Below are 23,679 nucleotides of genomic sequence, written 5' to 3'. Positions count from 1 at the left end.
CATCATTTGCTTCCTCCTGGCAAAGTTCTCTACCAACACTGTGGCCCCTGGAACTTGGAGGGAGGGTCAGTTCTGACCCTCATCTGATCCTAAAGCCATCCAGTTAAAACCCCTGCTGTGCCTTACACAAGCAAAGGGGGGTTAAGATGAGAAAATACTCCTTGTAGGCTTTTGTGAAATCCTGCAAGATTTCTTTGCAGTTCACCATGGCGTGTGGTTGGAAAGTTTCTCTAGTCGGTAATACAGATTTTGAAAGTTAATGATAAACACCTTCTCAAATGATCTTGAATTTAGCCATGCTAGCTAGCACTGATGCCCGGATACCTTTAAAGTCAATCATTTACCTGAAAGGGGGTCTCCAGTACTGTCTCGAAAGCCATTTTCTTCTCCCTTAAAAAACAAAAATGCAATCTTCATTAAAACGGTACCCATATGTGATTAGAGATGTTATCAATTTTCCAATGTAGTTAAATTTCCACCAGATCCTGGGAGGGGGGTATGGATCTTAAGAATGGTACTTTACTGAGTACTAAGTCAGACAGAGAAAGACAAATATTATATGATATTGCTTGTATGTGGTATAAAAAAAATGGTACAAATGAACTTATTTACAAAACAGAAAGAGAGTCGGAGACATAGAAAACAAACTTACAGTTACTGGGGGGAAAGAGAGAGGGGACAAATTAGAAGATTGGAATTGACATGTTTACACTACTAAATATAAAATGGATAATTGATAAGGACCTACTGTATAGCACAGGGAACTCAACTCAATACTTGGTAATGATTTATATGGGAAAAGAATTTTAAAAAGAGTGGATATATGTATATGTGTAACTGTTCACTTTGCTGTACAGTAGAAACTAACATAATGTTGTAAATCAACTATCCTCCAATTAAAAAAAAAAATGGGTAGTAAATGATGTGTCTCTCCCTAGAATATAAACTCCCAGAGGGCAGGAACCCTTGTCTATTTCTTCTCCGTGCTGGGTCCTCAGCGGTCAGAACAATGCCCAGCACACAGCAGACACTCAACAGATGTTTGTTAAATTACTGTCATTTTTTAAAAGTAGAAATGCATACAAGATGCCATTTCTTTTTTTTTTAAATTTTACACTATAGACTATTTCTCTTATTTTATTCTCTATCTGCTTTTTGTCGGGCTTGTTGTTTGTCAGTCCAAGTTATAATTCTTGCCTGTATCTATTACACTTTTTTTATTGTTGTTGTTCAGTTGCTAAGTCACAGAAGCAAAGAAAAACTGTTAAAAACAGTGACTAATTCCCTTTAGAAGCAATGTATTTCTGCCCATCTACTTGAGGTTCTATTTTTACCAAGGCCGTGCTACCTGGAGGGAGTTACCTGATCTCCTCGTAGGGTATGTGTGGGTGTGTGTTTTCAGTGCAGTCAGCAGAGGAGAATGACCCCACTGTATATCTGTTCATGTTAACTCTATGTTATTTTTTAAATTTTTATTTATTTATTTATTTTGGCTGTGCTATGCAGCATGTGGGATCTTAGTTCCCTGATCAGGGATCGAACCTGCATCCCCTGCAGTGGAAGTGCAGAGTCTTAACTACTGAACCCCCAGGGAAAGCCCACATTAACTCTATCTACATACAACTAAATCTCTCTCAGCAGCTAACGGTACCCCCTCCATCCACAGTACTTCAGAAAAAGCACTAGGAGTTGGGTCAAGGCCCCGGGTGTGAGTCCACCTGCGTTCATAACCACAGGGACCTCACTCACCTGGAGTCAGAGCACTGGCCTCTGATTTCTCATTTGCATGCTGAGGGGGCTGATAGATGACCTTATCCCTAAGAGGCTCTACATTCTCAGGTCTCTGAGAGTTTCACTTAAAGATGTGCTAGCTCCCTAGTGTCAAACATTTTAAACAGTCTTTTCCTCTTAATCCCCTAAGAATTCTTGCTCCTTGCTCTTGAGTTCATAAATTCCCATGTTTCAGGGTTTTCTTGGTGGTCCAGCAGTTAAGACTCCTAGCTTCTACTGCAAGGGTCATGGGTTCAATCTCTGGTCTGGGAACTAAGATCCCACATGCCACAGGGTGTGGCCAGAAACAAATTTTATCCAAAAATAAATGCCCATGTTTCTGCAGAATACAGACAGTGGTCTAATTACAAGCCTATTTTTTTTTCTTTTACACAGAAGCACCCGTGTGTCTTACCAGCTAGATTTTGTCCCCTAACTCATCTATTTCTCGCTTTGTTTGAATCCTATTCTTTCTCACTGTCCTCACTAGAACAAAAAGCAACCTGTTCACCATACCGTACATACAGTTTATAAGAGTTAGGGGCAGTCTCTGAAAGAACAAAAATTCCTCTCTCTGCAACTTTTAACTTCTGCAAGACAAAACCCAGGAGCCCCGCAACGTTAAGGCCACTATTCAGTGTTCACCGGGTCGTGTGGGGACCTGCCTTTTCCCATCTGTGCAGCTCCAGCAGGACCGGGCAGGCTCGCCCTCCCACCGGCACAGTCACGGTTCTGCTCACTGAATTGGAAACTTTCGTGGGGGAAGCAGAAACCGGACCTTCAGGTAGTGTCAAGAGACACAAACATTAGCACTGGACAGATTTTTGTGGTACTGCCGAGTCCTGCTAAAGCATGGGCTGTTCTTTAAGTAAAGATGATGTTACGTGGCATAGCTGATTTGATTTCTCATCATCTGGAGAAAATGTTACCAAAATCAGTGTCCGGCTAGCCTCACCCCACTGATGTAGATGAGGGACAAGACTCGGAATTACTTGTGACAGTCAATGGGGACACAATTTAGATTTTTGTTCTTGGCCTTGATTAATATGTTGTGCTACTTTTAAAGATGGTTTCCTAAGAGTGAAGTCAGAAGAGACTTATATTTGGTGGTTTCCAGGGTCTTACTGAAACCTCATTTGGCACCTCTTTTCTGAGTAACTAATAGGTACCAGCTCCTGTGGGGGAACCCATCTACAAAGGTAAAGGGGCCTGAACCCTGACCGCAAGGCTCAGAGATGCTGGGGAAATAGAGGCACACCAGGCTAACTAAAACGTAAGGCAGAAGATGGTGTGTTCTGATATGGAGGAAAAGGTCAAGTCAGAGGGGAGAGGTTTCTTCCAACCAAAACACATTCTGATTCTTCAAATCAGAGATGTCTGAGATAAGCCTTTTTGAGGGCCTGGAGAGGAGGAAAGGGCATTGAGCTAGAGGTCCATGGGAGCCCAAAAGGAAGTGAAAACACACGGGGCCCCTGCAGGGCATTTTGTCTGAAGCAAAGGCGTTGAGGGTGTGATGGAGGGAGATGAGATGGGAAAATGGGCTGAGGTCTGAGACCTGGTTTCAGGCAATGGGAGTCACTAAGAGGCTGTCATCAGAACCCGGGCATCCTTGGAGCTGTCAAGGATCAGAGCGGGAACACCTACCCGACTGTAGGAGGTAGGGACACATGGGTGGCCAGGGAGAATGGGGCAGCCAGGCAATCTGATGAGGGGAAGCATGACTGGCTCAAAGGCAAGGATTAGGAAGTCTCCATACCACTGCTTTGGGAGAGGAAGGATAAAGCTAGAGCCATGGCAAGGATACAGCCTGCATGGGGGCAGGTGAGCGGAAGTGAGACGAAGAGTGAGTCCAGAAGATGATGGATGAGACCACAAGAGCTTGGCGGAAACTGAAGACAGTGCTGGTCCTCGGGAGAGGCTGGGTTAGGAGACTAAGACACGGACGCTGGGAGAAAAGTCAGGCAGTGGTGGGCATGTGGTGAAGTCTCAACTTTGAGGAACACCCAGGGCCTGCATTTCAGTAGCAAGGGAGGGAATGAGAAAGGAGGGAAGTCAGAGGGGAGGAGTGAAAAGGTCAAGGGCCACATGAAGATGTGGTCTGGCAAGGAAAGGAGCAGGTTCTGAGAGCAGCTCTAGTAGCTTCTGCCAGGCGGGCGGTGAGGATGTGGGGAATCCTCTCCCCCACCCCTCCTTGCTACTTCGCTTTCTCTTCCCTTTAAGGCCTCAGCTTAGTCATCACCAGCTCTGGGAAGCTGTCCAAGCTCACAATCAGGGTGATGTGCCCTGGGTGCTCCTACAGCCTTCTGGACCTGCATGACACTTGGTGACACGTAAGGTCAGTACCAATAATCCTCAGTGGGGAGCCTGGTGGTGGGAACCTAACCAAAGTGCAGCTCTGGGGACAGGAGTCCAGGGCCGAGGAGCTGTGACTCGGGCACGGAGGCCAGCCCTGCAGCGTCCTGGGGGCGCTGAATCCAGGTCGGAGGGTATGAGTGTGATTGAGCACTTGCTGCTCCATTAAAACTGATCCAGGAACAGAGGACAGAGTCACGGGTCAGAGCAGCAGTGGGCTTAGCTGTGAGCCACACAGGATGGCAGGGGACATGACACAAAGGCTAATCCTCTCCTTTTCATGTCTGTCCCTTCCCCTCCACCCCTGGGTCTTTTCTGAACCAACTCCCAAAACCAGTTCCTCCATCCTGCTCCTTCCTCCTTCCGAACTTCTCGATGGCTGACTTTTGCCGAGTGCATACTATGTCCCAGGCAGATGACACTTTTTTTGGGGTGGGGTGGGAGCATGAGGCATGTGGGACTGTAGTTCCCTGACCAGGGATCGAACTCATGCTGTCTGCATTCAGACTGTGGAGTCTTAACCACTGCACCACCAGGGAAGTCATCCCCAGGCCGATAATCTTTATTGGGTTAGCTCATTTCCTCCTCGAGATGCCAAGGAGCTGAGAACCACCACACACAAATGATGAAACACTGCAGATTTCTGTTGGGAGGACTTGTTTTAATTCTGAGTGAAGTTCAAGTGCAATGCATTGGTTTCGTGGAAGAGAATAGTTTCTGGATACCATTGGGTCTGTGTGCCAAAGGGAAATAGTCTAGATAAGAAAAAAGGTAGAAATGACCTAAATGTCCATTGACAGATGACTGGATTAACAAAATGCGGAATATTATTCAGCCTTAAAAAGGAAGGGAATTCTGACATGCTAGAATAAAGATGAACCTTTACTGCATGCTAAGTGAAATAAGCCAGTCACAGGTGGACAATACTATATGGTTCCATTTATATGGGTCACCTAGAGGAGTTAAATTCAAAGAGACAGAAAGTAAAATAATGATTACCAGAGGGTGGAGCAAGGTGGATGGAGAGTTAGTGTTTTTAAAATATCTCCTTAGGAAATCTGAAGGTAACCACAAAACTGAACACCAGTGTTGTACAAATTTAAGCCGGCTAAAGAAAACACCCATTTTGCAAACCCTTTCCATTGTGAATATGTGGAAATTACCTTACATTTGGGCAAATGTGTTAACTGCTGCCAAGAATTCTTTGAGTAGAAAGAAAGTTGGCTAGGTGACATCAATTTTGCATTTGGGTGAGTTTATAACCTAGTCGTTGGGTCCCATGTCTGCTTAGGGAGCTGCAGGAATCAGGTAATGAACAAGAGTCTGCCCTGGGGACTTACACGTGGTGACTTCACACCAGGCTCCAAGCAGCAGCAACCCCGGGGCCAAGAAGACACTGGGGGGAAGGAGAGATGAACACACGATCCATGCACCATCCACACATGGGGATGGACAGACGGGCTGAAGATGCTGACAGATTGATGAGGAAGATACAAACCCACACCTAGGAGCTAGGTACCAGTTTTCAGGGAAACACTATCTGTTGGACTCTTTCGTCCATCTTTCTTCCTTTCCTTTCTTTCTTTTCTTTCCTTTCCTTCCTTATTTCCTTCCACAGCACTGCACAGCATGTGGAATCTTAGTTCCCTGGCCAAGGATTCAACCCGAGCCCCCTGCACTGGAAGCAAGGAGTCTAAACCACTTGACTGTCTGGGAAATCCCAGTTTGGCCCATCTTTATGTGTCTATGCTTAGCTCACTAATAGAGAGTCTCATCTTTATGACTTGTAAAACTAAGAAGATAACTGAGTGGGAAAGCCCTCAACAGGTTGGTTAATCCAGTTGTAGCCTTAGTCTGATTGGAAACCACCATAAAGACCAAAGTAGTCATTGTCCACCTGTTGGCAGCAACCTACACTACAGGCAAAGAACCTAAGAAACGCCTCCTTTGAATTAACTAACTTCTTTGGGAGAACAGCCAATGCTAAAGCTAGATGTCTCTGCTTCATGAAAGTATTTTAGTAAATGGCTTTGAAAATGTGATTTTAAATGCCTGAGTGTGCCAGTGAAATAGGGCTTATATAGCATGGGTTTAGACTGTTCTAAATTTTCTCCCATCACTTGCCACTGCAAGCAAGCACCTTTTGGTGCTATAAATTCCCAAGATAGACCTGTGTTCTGTGTAACTCTTCAAATGCATTTACTGATTATTCACTTCTAAACATTAGGACTAGACTATCAGAGTCTCCTGTTGGCTTTTTCTAAAGCAGTTTATACTCAATTCTTTTTCTGCAAATTAATTACAACTGTAATAACTGTTTAGATTTATTTTTATTTCTTACTGAAGTATAATATACATATGGAAAGCTGGACATATCTATTTGAAAGTATACAAGCACAGTCTGAAGATATTGCAGGTTTAGTTCTGCTGCTGCTGCTAAGTTGCTTCAGTCGTGTCCGACTCTGTGCGACCCCATAGACAGCAGCCCACCAGGCTCCCCTGTCCCTGGGGTTCTCCAGGCAAGAGCACTGGAGTGGGTTGCCATTTCCTTCTCCTAGGCCACCACAATAAATTGAATAACTCAGTAAGGTGGTTGTTATTGTTTAGTCACTAAGTCCTGCCTGACTCTTGGCAACCCCATGGACTGTAGCCCACCAAGCTCCTCTGTTCACAGGATTTCCCAGGCAAGAATACTGGAGTGGGTTGCCATTTCCTTCTCTAGGGGATCTTCTAGACCCAGGGATCAAACCCACATCTCCTGCACTGGCAGGCGGATTCTTTACAACTAAAAGCCACCAAGGACACGCCCTCAATAAGGTAAGTCACATGAATTTTTTGGTTTCCCAGTGCATATAAAAGTTATGTCTATACCATCCTGTAGTCTATTAAATATGCATTCTATCTAAAAAACAATCTACATACCTTAATTCAAAAATACTTTATTGCTAGGGAATTCCCTGGTCCAGTGGTTAAGACTCTGCACTTCCAAATGCAGGAGGTGTGGGTTCGATCCCTGGTTGGGGAACAAGATCCCATGTGCCTCATGGTGTGCCAGAATGTAAAAATAAAAATTTTGTAAATACTTTATTGCTAAAAAATACTAAACATTATCGGAGCCTTCAGCAAGTCATATTCTTTTTGTATCAGTGGCATCAAAGATCACTGCTTCCAGATCATCATAACACATATAATAAAAATGAAAAAGTTTGAAATATTGCAAGAATTACAGAACATGACACAGAAACATGAAGCGAGTAAATGCAGTAGGCAAAATGGTGGCAACAGACTTCCTGGACACAGGGTTGCCCCAATTTGTAAAAAATCCAATCTCTGCAAAGGCAAAGAGGCAATAAAGGCAAAGCACAATAAAATGAGGTTCGCCTGTATTTCAGAACCGGCTTTTAGAAATGGGTTTCAGTCGATATGTTCATCAAGCACCTACTCAGTGCTGGAAACAAATCCCTGATGCTGCTGGTTACGATCCAGTAATGGGACCAAGACACACATAAACATCCAAACCACAAGGAAAAATGTGTGAAAAATGTACATGCAGAGTGAGTGCCAAGGGAACACAAAGGTGGGCAGGAACCCAAGTGAGACCTCCAGGAACAGGGCAAGTTTTGCTAAGGATGAAAGAACTGAATCTGGAAGGAAGGGGTTTTGAAATGAACGTTACAACGCTTCGCTAGGATGAGAGCAAATCTGTGGGTTTGTGTACATTTAGTTCTTTCTTCTCTTTAAGGAGATCTCTATCGAATGACAAGGAAGACCTGCTACTTGTGGAGTTGAAGTGAAGGTCAAAGACTGCGGGGGCTCTTTCCATGACTTCAAGGCGGGGATACTCAGGTGTAATTTCATACCTCGGCTCTGGTTTCAGAGATAAAGAGGAAGGGGTTTTCCCTTTGTGTATAAAGCATTAGATGATTATCGTTGAGAAATATCACGAAGTATTTTACAGGAGATTATGGCTTGCATGTGCAAATGCCAGCGGACAATGAAGATATGGATATTACTTCGAGGCAGGGAGGTTCTGCCTGTGTTTCTTTCATTCACAAATCCTGGGTTGGAGGATACAAGCGATGCTAGAGCACAGACCAGTTGAAGGTTCGAGACAAGGAAGTGCATTTGAGAACTCCTCATTTCAGTCTCTGATTTTCCTCTCCTGCATAATTACATTGCTAGCTGAAGAAAGACTGCTTGGCTTCATATGCAGGGCCAAATATGAAAAGGTTACTGAACCAAAATACCATCTAAATGCGTATGTGATTTAACCCATCACTTTTCTTTGAAGAAAATTCCAAAAACATGAATAACAAGTATTCAAAACTATATTATTTTTCAAAACAGCAACAAGTGAAACGAAAATTTTTTGTTCCCTAATCTCTCATCCCAGCTCCTTGCCCAGAGACCATTAGTTACAATCTGGAGTGCCTCCTTCCTCATTCCTTATTGATAGCCACACTCAAAACCTACCTAGAGATGTTGTTTAGCCCAAAACCATATTAGTCTACAATTTCATTTATTTAACATTATATTGTGAATATCTTTTAAGGCCAGTGGTCTTTCCTCTTTCCAATGGCTTAATATTACTCTGTGTCAAAGTATACCATCATTCATCAAACACCTCCTACCTATGTGCATGTAAGCTACCAGCAACTCTTCTCTGCTTCAAACACACTCTGCAAAGATGTCTCCAGTATCAAGTCCTTAAAGGGGGATCACTGGATCAATGAGTAACAGACGCTGCCAAATAATTTCCTGAAAATTCTATCAGTTTACACTCTCAACTGTGTATGAGGGCAGCCTCCATACCAACCGGAAGTTTAAGTGAAATTTAGCACACTTGTGAGATTTAAAGTCATTATAGTTCACAGAGCACTGAATGATAATGAGAATAGAAGCCACTAAGTCAATTAGAGCGGATAAAGTAAAGAACTAGGGACTTCCCTGGTGGTTGAGTGGTTAAGATGCCATGTTCCCAATGCAGGGGGCACAAGTTCCTAAGATCCTACATGCTGTGTAGCACAGCCAAAAGATAAAAATAAATAAAAAATAAATTAAGAAAAGTAAAGGGCTGTACAATTTTAATGGTTAGTAAACTCTTTATGCTGCTCTCAGGATAATAACTATGAAGCTAGAAAGTAGGCATGTTTGCTCTTTAGCAAGTACCTGTCTTATCACAAATATTTTCTTTTGACTTGGTACCAAAGTATAAATAAATCAAAGACACAGATATTCATAGGTTCTATCAAATTAGAGTACTATGATTTTTCTTTTAAAATGTCATATCTGGAATATTCACTAGAGACAAAAGGACTCAAGGTTCTGAGATGATGACTGTGGCTGGGTGGCATGGGTTTGTGGTGGGAGGAATAGTTCACATTTCATCATTTTCCAGGAATCAAAGACAGAGAGAGGAGGTGGTCCTGGTTCAGCCAACCTAGGACTGGGCCAGACAGGTTCCACCCCAAATTAGCAAGAGCATCACCAAAATGCCTGATGAGTTGAGACTGTTGCCAGCTAAGTTGATGGATAGAAGCAGCAAGGGGGAGGTAAAAAGAAAAGAGACCAGGCTGGGTCAGAGACGTGGGAGGGATTATCCTCGGGGATAATCCACCACAGACGCAATGGTTCCCATGGATGGCCGAGCACAGTGAGGAGGCAAGCAGGTCACCATCCAGGATAAATAAATTACTGGTTCAAGAAAGTGCAATCTGTTTGAACTGGGAGATGGTGATTGTAAAGCTAAAGGGAGTCCCTCTCATGAGAGTTAAAAACACCAAGTGTAAGGGTCCTCCTGGGCAGTCCAGTGGTTGCAACTCCGTGCTTCTACTGCCAAGGGCCCAGGTTCAATCCCTGGTCAGGGAAATAAGACCCTGAAAGCTGAGCAGCACAGCCAAAAATAAAACAAAGGAACTAAAAAAAAAAAAAAAAAGAAAATCCAGATCAATAATGCAAAATTCACAGTGTTTGTGATCCAATAAAAAAGTTAGTAAACAAACAGGGGACTTCTCTGGTAGTCCAGTGGTTAGGATTCCCTTTCAATGCAGCGGGGTGCAGCTTTGATCTCTGGTCCGGGAGTAAGATCTCATATGCCTCCAGGCCAACAAATCAACACATAAAACAAACAACATTGTAATAAATTCAATAAAGACTTTAAAAATGGTCTACATAAAAAAAAATCTTTAAAAGAATTTAAAAATCATACAAAGAAGTAGGAAAATCTGATTAATAACCAGGAGACAATATCGGACAATTTAAAAAAAAAACCTGAAAAATGCCAAATGTAGGTTCTGGGCAAAGTTCTCTAGTTTTTCTGGTTCCACATCTCTACACTTCACATCAGGGTGAAGTAAGGAACTGAATATTTTCTAAATGCAGAATGATCTGATTTTCCCCTAAAGAACAAACAAAAGGACTCGCCAATCGATCAAACAGATCTTGTTGGAGCTTGAAAGGATTGCTGCGTATCAAGGAGGGCAGGTAGGGGCCTGCTGGGCTGACTCACAGAAGACACCATCCGCGGCAAGTGCTGGTGGGCCCGTTCCCTGTTATTAAAACACATGTAATTGCTTCAGGTTTGCAGATGGTCGGATGGTCTGCTACCTCTGCCAAGGCAATGAGGCTGCTGGATGGGATTCTGCCAGCCACCTCTCAGGCTAATTTCAAGAAAAGAGCAACTCCTCCATTTACCAATTTTGTTTCCGAAGTTTTTCACTAGCGGTCTGCCAGACTGACAGCATTGAGAACTGTGGAAAAGCCTAAAATCTCCCCTGGTTTAAGCCAGGAAGGAGGCCCAGTAACAACTGATAACACCAACCGCTGCTGATCAGAAATGCTAGGCATAGGGACACTGATGAGGAAGGCTCCAGGTCCCAACTCTGCCACTCAGCCGCTGGCTCAAGTCCCCTCTGTGAAGCGATGTGATCTCTATGCCCCCTTTAGCTCTAACAATGCCAAGTTGTCAAGCTGGGCATCTAAGTCCAAACCCGCTATCTAAATGGTCAGGATTAGCAAGGCCAAGCCTTCTCTCTGATTTAGTATCAGGTGGCAAAAAGCTCAGGACATAAGGTACAACATAGACAGGACTCCAGCCTCTGTCACAGTGGAGGGTGTGTGGAAGGCCTGGGAGGAAGGGGGGAGTCCAGAGGGTATTATGAAGGGTCAAGGCTATGGGGTGGGGGGAGAGTCCTGCCTAAGATAACAAAGCATGTGTCCTTAGAAATAAAAGACTTTTGTTTGGTTAGTAAATTAATAAGATACAAAATTAATCATCATCTCTAGGGGTGGCTATTCTAGCATCAGTCAATAACTGAGAGTTTTTAGGCTTCAGTGTCTTGGCCATCGTATTGTACTCTGTGTAACACTATCAGCGGGCTAGCATGCTTGGAGTTTCTGTGCTTTAAAACTGGGTGGATGTTCCCTGTGCCCCCACCCCCTCCACTGACTCTGAGTAACATAAGGAGGAACATTAACTTTGAAAGGCTTGTTTAATTTTGAAGAAATCAGTTAGCTGTTGTTAGGCTTTCCATAGAGAAGACAGCATGTTTTTTAAAATTTGGTGGTATTTATGACTAGAAATAGACTTCGAGCCCTTATAGCTTGCTTAGTGGAAGAACTGGCAGTGTGGTCTATTAGGTCTAACCTAACAGAGATGTAAATGGAGTCTAAGGAAATACATAGCCTTCAAGGTGGGGACCACCATAGCAGTACTGAGAAGAGTAAAACAACCTCAAAGTACCATAATCAGGAAACTCAAGTAGCTCTATGGTATGGAATATAACAGGATGGAGGATGGGAAGCACCTCCCACAGAGAGGGGCCTGGTTAATCCCGAAGGACCAGCCTTCAGCTGATAGAAGAGGGAGAGGTTTCTTTGAAGGAAAGAACTGAGAGCTGGGGCTGCTTTCCTTCCTCTATCTATACGGCTCTCTGTCCCACCCTCAAGCCAAGTGAAGGGGGCCTCAAGATCACCGCTTGTCAGGGGTGCTTGCCAAAAGGAGGAAATGTTCTCTCACTCTTAGCCTGATGCTTGTTGATCGGTAGATGCTCACAGTCCCAACCACTCTGCCACTGGGAGACCTACCCTGTGTGGGACCTTTTGCCCAAGGTAAGAGGTGCAGAACATACTCCTGAGACAGAAGGCCCTGGGGTGAGCCGTTGGAGGCAAATGTGAACATTCAGCTGGGGATGGTTTGCCCATATCAGGTAACTGCAGGGTTGAGTTCCCACTTGCTGCAGACGGGGAGGAGAACCAAGGCCACTCGCCCCTCTTTGGGGACCTCAACATTTCAAATCAGGCTTGAGTTGGAAGTGAAGAGAAAAGGTTTGAATTGGATGAGAGATTTAACTACTGTATGGAGTTCACTTCATTTAAATATACTAACCAGACATTTAAATATACTAACCAGACCACTGGATGCTAGGAGACATATTACTATACTCATTTTTCAGAGGTGGTAACTAACAGAGAGGTGAACTAACTGTTAGAGGTTAGAGGTGAACTAACTGTTCAAAGTGATATAGCTCAGTGGCAGAGTTAGGGACCTGGTAGGTCTGTCTAGCTCCAAAGACCATGGTAAGGCTGGTTACAGTTCCAAATATGGATGCTAGAGTCACACTACCTAAGGCTCTACTATGCAATAGCTGTGTGATCGTAAACAAATGATTTAACCTCTCTGTGCCACAGTAAAATGGGCAGAATAACAGTATATCCCACATAGGGTCATTTTGAAAATGAAAGTTCACATTGCTGTGTTTAACATAGATAACCAACAAGGTCCTATGTATAGTGCAGAGAACTCTGCTCAACGTTATGTGGCAGCCTGGACGGGAGGAGCGTCTGGGGGAGACTGGATACACGTACACGCATGGCTGAGTCCCTTAGCTGCGCACATGAAAGCATCACAATGTTGTTAATCGGCTGGACTCCACGATAAAAAGTTAAAAAAAGAGATATTCCCCTCTCCAGCTGTCAGAATTTTTTTAATTATTAATATAAAAAAAGAAAAAGAGTTCATGTGAGTGCTTAGAACAACACTTGACCTTAAAAATGTTAATGGTGATGCTTCTTTAAGGCAAAGAATGCTGAAGATGGTGTCACCCACCAGAAGCTAAGGGAGACAGCTGGGACAGATTCTGCCTTTCGGCCTAGAAGGAGCCAATCCTGATGACACATGGACTTCTGCCTCCAGGCTGACAGATCACAAATTTCTGTTTAAGCCACTCAGTCTGCAGGATTTTGTTACGACAGCCCTAGGACACTAATACACATGTGATATGTTCATTGCTTCTGAAATGGAAAAAAACAACTTTTGGGACCTCTGTTTTCTGATAGCAGCAAAGTGAGAAATGGATCCCAGATACAGCTTCTTCCATCTCTGTCAGGAACATCTGCATAATCTCTCCATCAGAAACACATGTATTTAGGTGAAGAATACATCTAAAATAACCTAAACTCTTATTCATAAATACAGCACATCAGCATTTCCAATGTGTGTTTCTTGGATTATTGGGCCTAAGAGTTGGAGAACAGGCTTCAACAGTCAAAGAACCCTCTTCCTCATGCCCTCCACATGCAGCGAGCTGTCCCCTTCCAGCTGCGATGACCAGCCACTGTGAGGGGACCAACTCACGGATCAGCACCACCCCCACCCCCTCAGGCTGCCCCAATTCTACCTCAGCTAACCAGCCACACCTGCTGGCAGGAAGGAGCGGTCTGCATCTGTGCCAAATGCAGAGGTGATGCTGAAGATGTGTCTGGGTTATTTTACCCTGTGGACACATGGTCTACCCCAGCCCTTCTCACCCCACTTACACAAAGTCCTGGAACACTGAGAAATATCAGAGGTTGGAGCCCACTCCAGACCACTTCAGCAAGATTCTGCAAGATAAGAGCCAGCCATCGATATTCTGTAAACGTTCTCCAAGTGATTCTGATGTGCAGTCAGGGTCCAGGACCATTGTCTATGCAGATCACAGGTGGGCACTAATAACTTTTGGGCTTCCCAGGTGGTGGTAGTGATAAAGAACCCACCTGCCAATGCAGGAGACACAGGAGATGCAAGTTTGATCCCTGGGTCAGAAAGATCGCCTGGAGGAGGCCGTGGCAACCCCCTCCAGTATTCTCGCCTGGAGAATCCCATGCACAGAGGAGCCTGGTGGGCTACAGTCCATAGGGTCAAAAAGTGCCAGACGTGGCTGAAGTGACAGCATGCACGCTATAGATAGCTTTTAGTGAGAAAAGTAAATTTAAATCTGTTTTTTGTGGGAGCTTTCTTCTAAGTTGTTTGTTTGTTTTAATTTTTTGGTCTTGCAGCATGTGGGATCTTAGTTTCCCAACAAGGAATCAAACCCATGCCCCCTGCACTGGAACACCGCCCCCCCCCCACCACCCCCGCCACACTGGGCCACCAGGGAAGTCCCTCTTCTAAGTTTTAAAATCTGTCCTCAAGGATTCTCACTGCTGCCTATAGTGCTGGATCAAATAGCAGCCAATGGACGGTATAAGACCCTGCTCCTCTCCAGAGCCAATGTTTGAAGTACTTTCTATGTGCAAAGTGATGTGCCATGCTCATGTGACGTCGCTCAGTCATGTCCGACTCTTTGTGACCCTATGGACTATAGCCTACCAGGTTCCTCTGTCCCTGAGATTTTCCAGGCAAGAGTACTGGAGTGGGTTGCCATTTCCTTCTCCAGGGGATCTTCCTGACCCAGGGATCGAACCTGGGCCTCCCGCATTGCAGCCAGACGCTTTACCATCTGAGCCACCAGGGAAGCTCCATGCCATGCTCATAGGTTACCCACAAATGGCCAAGAAGGGTAGGGTGGTGAGAGAATATACCAAATGAAGGATAAGAGGGTCATTTGAGACTAATCTCATGATAACTGTAACTACAGATTTGTGTTACGTAAATTAAAATTATTCAGACATCAACCTAGCTGTGCAATAGGAGAGCTTAACCCATGGCCAGACACTTTCTCCCTTCCATTCAATGATTTCATTTGGATGGAGGCAGTTGGCACATCAGAATCACCTATGAGGCTTGTAGAAACTACTTCTGGGTTTGAGAAGGTTCTGCTCTTCCTCATGCTGTTTTGGAAGCTCAGAGCTCCTGCAACACGGCCCAGTTCCCTTCCTTCGCTCACCTGCCTCTCTATTTCATGATGGCTGGCAGGATGGTCTTGCTGCTGCTGCTAAGTCGCTTCAGTCGTGTCCGACTCTGTGCGACCCCATAGACGGCAGCCCACAAGGCTCCGCCATCCCTGGGATTCTCCAGGCAAGAACACTGGAGTGGGTTGCCATTGCCTTCTCCGATGGTCTTGCTAATGCCCCCCAAATAAGAGGACTGATTTTATACAGAAGAGAGTCCTGGGAACCCCCAACAGCCTAGATGCCCATGCGCATGTCCAGCCCGCTCAGCCCGTATGTGGTTTCTGGAGGGAGGAACCTTGCTGGAGAGGCCTCTGTAGATCACATGGATACACCGTGGCCTCTGGGGCTGTGGAGGAGGGCAGGCCATGAACCTGGACTAGCACATGCTCTCCGTCCCTGGGGACTTCACATCTACAGCCTTTCATGCTGCTTCCTGTAACACTTCTCAAAAATCCACCATGTGCTCTGGCACCCTGAACACAACACAGCTTGTTTCTGATTCCCTGTTACAAATGGCAACTCCCACCCAATCTGGACACTCTCCTTCCAGTGATTTTCTTTCCCTGTGTGATTTTTTTCTCAGCCACACTATTAGCAGTAGAAAGATTCTGTATTGTATAGATTCATTCACAGTAAATCTTATTTATTTGTTACATACCCATAAAGCATTTATGATGTGCTTGATGGCATCTTTTAAAGATTTTTTTAAAAGTCTTTATTGAATTTGTTACAACATTGTTTCTGTTTTAAGTTTTGGCTTTTTGGCTGCAAGGCAAGTGGGATCTTCACTCTGGACCAAGGATAGAACGCATACTCCCTGCATTGGAAGGCAAAGTCTTAACCACTGGACTGCTAGGGAAGTCCCTTGGGGATATTTTAAGAGCTTAAAAAAATACGAATTCACTTTTTTTCCTAGTTCCCAGAGAAGCTGTTTTCTTAGTTTTCAACAGTGGCCCTATTAGGCACTGCTCACCTGCTGGGACTCTCTGAAGCAGATCTATAATCCTTTCCTCCTCTGCAGTCTCAAGTCCTATCAGACACTGAACCCCTGACATCTCCAAAATGTATTATTTTGTTCTTTCTTCCCCCAAGGATTCTTAGAGGTTGAATGATGTCCCTTAAAAGATATACAGTGAAGTCCGAACTCCAGCACCTCAGAGTGTGATTGTATTTGGAGACAACTCTTCATAGAGGTAATTAAGTCAAATGAGGTCATGAAAGTAAGTGCTAAATCAGTATGACTGGTGTCATTCCCCATTTACCAAATGGGGAAATGTGAAAGGAGAGAGCCACACCCAGAGGGAAGACATGGAACAGACAACTGGCTACAAACCCAGGAGACAGACCTGGCACGTCCTCATGGCTCTCAGAAGGAACCAACCCTGCCCACAGCTTGATTTCAGACTTACAGGTTCCACATGGTGAAACATTTCTGCTGTTACTGCCACCCTCTCTGTGGTGCTTCACGACAGCAGCCCCAGCAAGCGAACACGGATGTCTTGGAATTACACTCCCCACTCTCCATTCTTCCCTCCACAACCACACCCAGGCCCTTGGGCAAATGATCTTCCTGGGTGACTGCGATAGCCCCTTGGTGTCTCCTGGCCTCAGTCTTTCTTCCTACTAACCCCTTGGACAAGCCACTTATGAGAATAACATTTCTAAGAGTCTATTTCCATCCCATCATTTCACAGGAAGACTCTTCCGGGACCTTCCAAGTGCCTGGGAGATCTGGGCCCTCCAGACCTCCTCTGGAGCAGCACCTCCTATGGTAGCAGTTAGAGAAAACATGGACCGTGGAGAGACAGGTATGCTAAAGTGGGAGAAACAAGTCTGTTCCTTTTGAACAGGTAAGAAGCCTGCTTACCTATTGAACGAGTTCAATCAGTGTCTTCTCTCCTTTCTTTTCTCTCTATATTCCTGTGCTGAGATGCTCTGAGAATCTAAGCGAGAGGCTCTTACTTAAACATTCTGATTCAGCTTTCCATGTGGGAGATTTAAAAACGCTCAATTTCACTGAAAGCTCTGAGTGTGCATCACTGTACACCCCTAGCACTTAACAGTAGTGGTGATACATTCTTGGACTCAAATACTGGATGGATGGATGGGTGGATGGATGGATGGATGGATGGGTGGGTGGGTGGATGGATGGATGGGTGGGTGGGTGGATGGATGGATGGATGGGTGGGTGGGTGGGTGGGTGGATGGATGGATGGGTGGGTGGGTGGGTGGGTGGATGGGTGGGTGGGTGGATGGATGGGTGGGTGGGTGGGTGGGTGGGTGGATGGGTGGGTGGGTGGGTGGATGGATGGATGGATGGATGGGTGGGTGGGTGGATGGATGGATTGGGTGGGTGGGTGGATGGATGGGTGGATGGAAGTGTCTTGCAATCTATTTCCCACTTATCAAACACTGTCACACCACTACCAAGTTCAAGAAGGCCTATGGCCTCAGTGCTGTATCAATGGAACAAACTCTTTAGTCCCCTGATATCTTTGCTGGATTTCCTTTCTTCCTGCTCCATCCACATGTCATCATTCAAGGCACAACTCAAATTTGACATTGACTAAAAGCAGAGGAACCAGACTTCAAATTGCCAACATCCGTTGGATCATCGAAAAAGCAAGAGAGTTCCAGAAAAACATCTATTTCTGCTTTATTGACTATGCCAAAGCCTTTGACTGTGTGGATCACAATAAACTGTGGAAAATTCTGAAAGAGATGGGAATACCAGACCACCTGACCTGCCTCTTGAGAAACCTGTATGCAGGTCAGGAAGCAACAGTTAGAACTGGACATGGAACAACAGACTGGTTCCAAATAGGAAAAGGAGTACATCAAGGCTGTATATTGTTACCCTGATTATTTATGCAGAGTACATCATGAGAAATGCTGGGCTGGAAGAAGCACAAGCTGGAATCAAGATTGCCGGGAGAAATATCAATAACCTCAGGTATGCAGATGACACCACCCTTATGGCAGAAAGTGAAGAGGAACTAAAAAGCCTCTTGATGAAAGTGAAAGAGGAGAGTGAAAAAGTTGGCTTAAAGCTCAACATTCAGAAAACGAAGATCATGGCATCTGGTCCCATCACTTCATGGGAAATAGATGGGGAAACAGTGTCAGACTTTATTTTTCTGGGCTCCAAAATCATCACTGCAGATGGTGACTGCAGCCATGAAATTAAAAGACTTTTATTCCTTGGAAGGAAAGTTATGACCAACCTAGATAGCATATTCAAAAGCAGAGATATTACTTTGCCAACAAAGGTTCGTCTTGTCATGTGGTCATGTATGGATGTGAGAGTTGGACTGTGAAGAAGGCTGAGCGCTGAAGAATTGATGCTTTTGAACTGTGGTGTTGGAGAAGACTCTTGAGAGTCCCTTGGACTGCAAGGAGATCCAACCAGTCCATTCTGAAGGAGATCGGCCCTGGGATTTCTTTGGAAGGAATGATGCTGAAGCTGAAACTCCAGTACTTTGGCCACCTCATGAGAAGTGTTGACTCATTGGAAAAGACTCTGATGCTGGGAGAGATTGGGGGCAAAAGGAGAAGGGGACGACAGAGGATGAGATGGCTGGATGGCATCACTGACTCGATGGATGTGAGTCTGAGTGAACTCCGGGAGTTGGTGATGGACAGGGAGGCCTGGCGTGCTGTGATTCATGGGGTCGCAAAGAGTCGGACGCGACTGAGCGACTGATCTGATCTGATCTGATCTGACTATGTGCTAGGCATTGAGGATACACTTATGAGCCAAAAGACATAGGAGTCCCTGGCTTGTGGGGAGAGACAATGAGACCATCAGCAAACATTTGAGTATAAACCAGGAAAGTGTTGCAAAGTACAGATGCCTCCACCAAAGACAGCATTCTTCTCTGGCCACTCCTCTTTCTGCCTTTCAGCTCCTTTTCTTCCTCTGGACTCCAGATGGAAGTGTTCCTCAAGGCTCCATCCTTGGCACCTCTTTCTGCTTTTCAACAAGGACTCTCTCCTTGACAATCCCATCCTCCTCCCGGGCTTCAACTGTAACCTCCTGAAGCAGGCATCTTAAACCAATCACTTCCTGCCACACATCTCAACTCTACAGACTTCAATCTCCTTTGCTGCAGTCCATAAACAGACAACTCTCAATCCTGAAAAGTGAAAGTCGCTCAGTCATTTCCAACTCTTTGCGACCCCATGCACTGTAGCCGGCCAGGCTCCTCTGTAGATGGGATTCTCCAGGCAAGGATACTGGAGTGGGTAGCCATTCCCTTCTCCAAGGGATCCTGATTCTGAGATCAAACCCAGGTCTCCTGCATTGCAGGCAGATTCTTTACCATCTGACCCATCTCCCACTCTCAATCCTAACAATACACAAATCTTATCTTCCCCCTTAATCCTCTACTGAAATTTTTAGTAGCATACCTCTCTGCTCACAGGCCGAGTCTCATCTCTCTCCAGTTCCCCAGGGTCCCAGATTTGGTCACAGAACCGTCCCTGAAAGCCACCAATACTTTCCATCTGCCTCCTTCTGGCATTTAAGGTTCTAGGGTCCTGGATCCTAATGATCTTCCAGCCTCACTGCCTCAATCTGCCAATACTTCAGCTCCAGGCAAAGTTAGTTGTCGCTGACTCTCCTCAGAGCACTCCTTCTATGAGGCCTGCTCTCACCCTGCCCCTAGGCACACATCCTCAAGTCTATTTCTGTGATCAGTAAATATCAGAGGTGACAGTATCATGCAGCCATTGATGGACGGTAAGGCCGTGCAGCAAACTGGATGAAATGAGATCCAGTTTTCAAACTGGATGAAAACTTGTGAGATCATATTATACAACAAAAGCAAGATGCAAAATTGTCTGCAAACAGGTTTTTTAAAAAATAATTATCCAGATAAAAATATATAAGGAATACATCAAAATGACAAAAATAATTATATTAGAGTGGTGGAATGTTGGATGAGTTTTTTCATTTTTCTAGATTCTAAATTCTATTTAATTTGGTTTTTAAAATATGTGTATGTTTCAGGACTTCCCTGGAGGTCCAGTGGTTAAGATTCTGTACTTCCCCTGCAAGGGGTGGGGTTTCCATCCCTCATCAGGGGAATAAGATACCACATGCTGTGCAGCACAGCCGAAAAAGAAAAATAAATTAAAAAAAATATTATATGTGTGTATGTATGTATGTTTTAAGATAATTTTAGATTTACAGAAAATTTGAGAAGATAATATAGGGCATTCCTATATACCTTATGGTGGTTTTCCTTATTAGCAACATCGTATATTAGTATCACACTAATAATACCATATCAATATGGTATGGTATCAATATAATATCCATAATACCCTACCAATATCAATAATTTAATGTGGTTTTTAAAACTTAAAAAAAATACAGTTTGGTAAAACCAAAAACCAGCATAAACAGAGGAAAAAGTCATTTTTTCATAACCTCTAACTCCAACTTAGCATCCTCATAGTTACTATTTTTCTTATTATCTTGGTCTCCTCTTGGCATGGATTCTTAACTAAAAACTGAAACAAATTTTGCTCTGCTATCATTTGCCACACATGTGTGCATGTAGTTAAAATTTTATTATTTGATTTAAAGGTTCTGGGAAATATTTTCTATAAACATAAAGAACCATGAAATTTTTTTTAAACAGCTGAACCAGAGCCACATCTAGAATCTAAGCTGTGTACACTGCTGTTCAACAAGTCTAGAAGCTCTGCTTGGGTCTGGTCTCTTCCTTATTCCCCCCACTGCCTCAACCCCTACCCTGAGTATTACACATCTAAGAATACCCAAGCTCAGGACACAGACTTGGTAAGTACCAGCTATAACAAACTGGACAAGTAGGATAATTCTAATTGATGGGGTATTGATTTCAAATTACTAAAAGAAAAGGATTCTTTATGAAATTTTATGAGATGTCAGTTTTCCATTTTTGATGAACAGGACATCACGATGTTTTCCCTTGACATCATTCAAAAAACCTGGTTAAAATTAGATCTTACATAGAAATGGATTTTAGTTTATAAATTAGAAAAATCAAAGAAACAGCAAATGATAAATATTCTAAAGAATGCATTTTCAACTTGCTTTTAAAGTCTGAGCTACAGAAAATGAAGTGTTGTGTTGTTGTTTTTTTTTAACATTTCTCCCCTAGTGAGTTTTCTTTGTTCTAACTGCCAAGTTGGTTTCAAAGATTCTTTCTGGATACCTAGCGGTTAGAACAAGTCCTACAGATTATTCAAAGAAATAACCAACTGAAGTAGTACTTTCTATAGGAAATAAAAAGTGCTACTTTTTATAGGAATATATGACATCCTGTTTTAAAACGGAACTTAAATAAAAATCTCAAATAGGTCCCCCTATTTGGGGTGGGGGACCTTCCCATGTGGTTCAGTGGGTAAAGAATCTGCCTGCAATCCAGGAGACGCAGGCAGATATGAGTTTGATCCTCAGGTCAGGAAGATCCCCTGAAGGAGTGCATGGCAACCCACTCCAGTATTCTTGCCCGGAAAATCTCATGGAGAGAGGAGCCTGGTGGACTATAGTCCACAGGGTTGCAACGAATCAGACACGACTGAAGTGACTGAGCACACACCCTGCTTTTTTAGTTGAAAAATCTTTTTTCCATCTTTGAAGATAGTCTATACTTGATCAAACCAGAACTATAATACTAAAATTAGAAAATATACTGAACAGTGTCCTAAAACATATTCTGTATCTAATCTTATATGATTTTGGAAAATCCCTAAAGCTAAACAAACAACATAACATTCTTGTATCTTGTCGCAAAAAAATGTGAGGAGCAAAACTTTGTTAAACAAATTAAGGATTGTAAGAAAGGAAAAACTTATACTAAGTTTTCAGTGAACCTGCTGCTAAGTCGCTTCAGTCGTGTCCAACTCTATACGACCCCATAGATGGCAGCCCACCAGCCTCCCCCGTCCCTGGAATTCTCAAGGCAAGAACACTGGAGTGGGTTGCCATTTAAGTTCACTAAAATAGTTGAAATTCAGTCACTGTCGAAGTCCAGCATCAGGTTATAATTCCAAGGAAAATGCTGAGTATCAGGATTAATAAATAAGAAAATGGTATTCCCAATTGGTGACTAAAGACTGCCAAGTTAAAGTTAGAAGTTAGCACCATTGACAATTTTCAAGAGAACTGTGTTTATGGTTAAATTGCTTATCTTATCAACTACTGTATAAGTCTACGACAAAAGTGAATTGATTATCTAAGAATATCACTATTATTGATTTATTACTGGCTGATGCTTTAACAGCAAGACTAAAAAAAAAAAAATTAATCACTCAGTCGTGTTCAACTCTTTGCGACCCCATGGACCACAGCCTGCCAGGCTCCTCTGTCCATAGGATTCTCCAGGCAAGGCAAGTTTCATATCAGTCTTGTTAATAATTAACTTGGTATTACAGAGAGAGCAGAACCCAGCCAGTCTGTCTTGAGGCAAGACATCATTTTGGAGACTTTTAATGTCCTAACTATAGTTAGGCAGATGTGAGGAATTGTGTAGTTTTGCCAATGAGCTTTGAATGAGTAAACAGAGATAGACTGGAAAGTATCAGAAGTAACTGAAGCACACGGTGAGCCAAAGAAGCTTCTGGAAGGATGTACAGTACGTCCCCTCCATATAAACCTTCACGTTGAGAACTTTCAAAGATGTGAATGTGCGTTCACATGTCCAATCACATAAATTAGTTCACGTGTCTGATGTACATGGTCACGTGTGTGCATCTTCTACAATGGGCTGTGCTTTTGTGTGCTTTACTGTACGGGACTGTATGCAGTCAGGAGTACAGTACCTTTATTTCAAGCCCAGGATGTCGGAAGCCATCGTAAAAGCAGCAGTGACATAGCTGGTAGTGCTAAGAAGCGCCAGCTGTTGTACTATATACTGCAGTACTTTTCAAAGTACTATACTGTAAGGTTAAAAATGTTTTATTTTTCGTGTTTGCTTTGTTATATATTATTTGCGTGAAAAGTATTATAAAACTATTACAGTACAGTACTATACAGCCGATTATGTTATTTGGGTACGTAGGCTAACTTTGCTGGACTTATGAACAAATCACTTACAAATTGCTCTCAGAACAGATCTCATTCCTATGTAGGGGACTTACTGTCCCTCGCAAGCTGAATAGTAGAAGGTGCCAAGTGATTCTCAACATTTTGGTACATTTTTGTCTGATCTGAAGTTTCAAAAAACAAGCACTCTTCTAAAAGCAGAAAACAACAGCTGTATTTTGTAAAAGGACAATTAAATAATATGTTAAAACTTGGTATATGAATGAAGTAAAAGTTTTATAAAACATTACAAAAATGTCTTGAAACTACCCAGTTTTGTTGAGGCTTTAAGAAAAAGTTCCCATCCACTGCATACCAACGACAGG

At 43.6% G+C, this 23,679-nt stretch overlaps 1 protein-coding gene and 1 long non-coding RNA gene across 2 annotated transcripts in view; one reads left to right on the top strand and one right to left on the bottom strand.

The window, feature by feature from the left end:
• EDARADD (EDAR associated via death domain) overlaps nucleotides 1-23,679 on the bottom strand; it is a 65,698-nt gene that overhangs the window by 14,757 nt on the left and 27,262 nt on the right. The window contains exons 6-7 of the mRNA XM_055584490.1: nucleotides 13,939-14,004; nucleotides 345-390 (exon numbers count right to left, since the gene is read on the bottom strand). Coding sequence (XP_055440465.1) covers nucleotides 345-390; nucleotides 13,939-14,004 — 112 coding nt within the window. The remainder of the gene's footprint in view (nucleotides 1-344; nucleotides 391-13,938; nucleotides 14,005-23,679) is intronic.
• LOC129658026 (uncharacterized) lies at nucleotides 3,131-10,826 on the top strand. Its single transcript, XR_008717234.1, has 3 exons — nucleotides 3,131-4,105; nucleotides 6,797-6,939; nucleotides 7,865-10,826. It is a non-coding gene; the product is annotated as an uncharacterized LOC129658026 (long non-coding RNA).

This window comes from Bubalus kerabau, chromosome 1, assembly GCF_029407905.1.
Source record: "Bubalus kerabau isolate K-KA32 ecotype Philippines breed swamp buffalo chromosome 1, PCC_UOA_SB_1v2, whole genome shotgun sequence".
In the NCBI taxonomy this organism is placed as follows: Eukaryota; Metazoa; Chordata; class Mammalia; order Artiodactyla; family Bovidae; genus Bubalus; species Bubalus kerabau.
The sequence above is the reverse complement of the archived record's forward strand: the minus strand, read 5'-3'. Positions and strand labels throughout refer to the sequence as shown.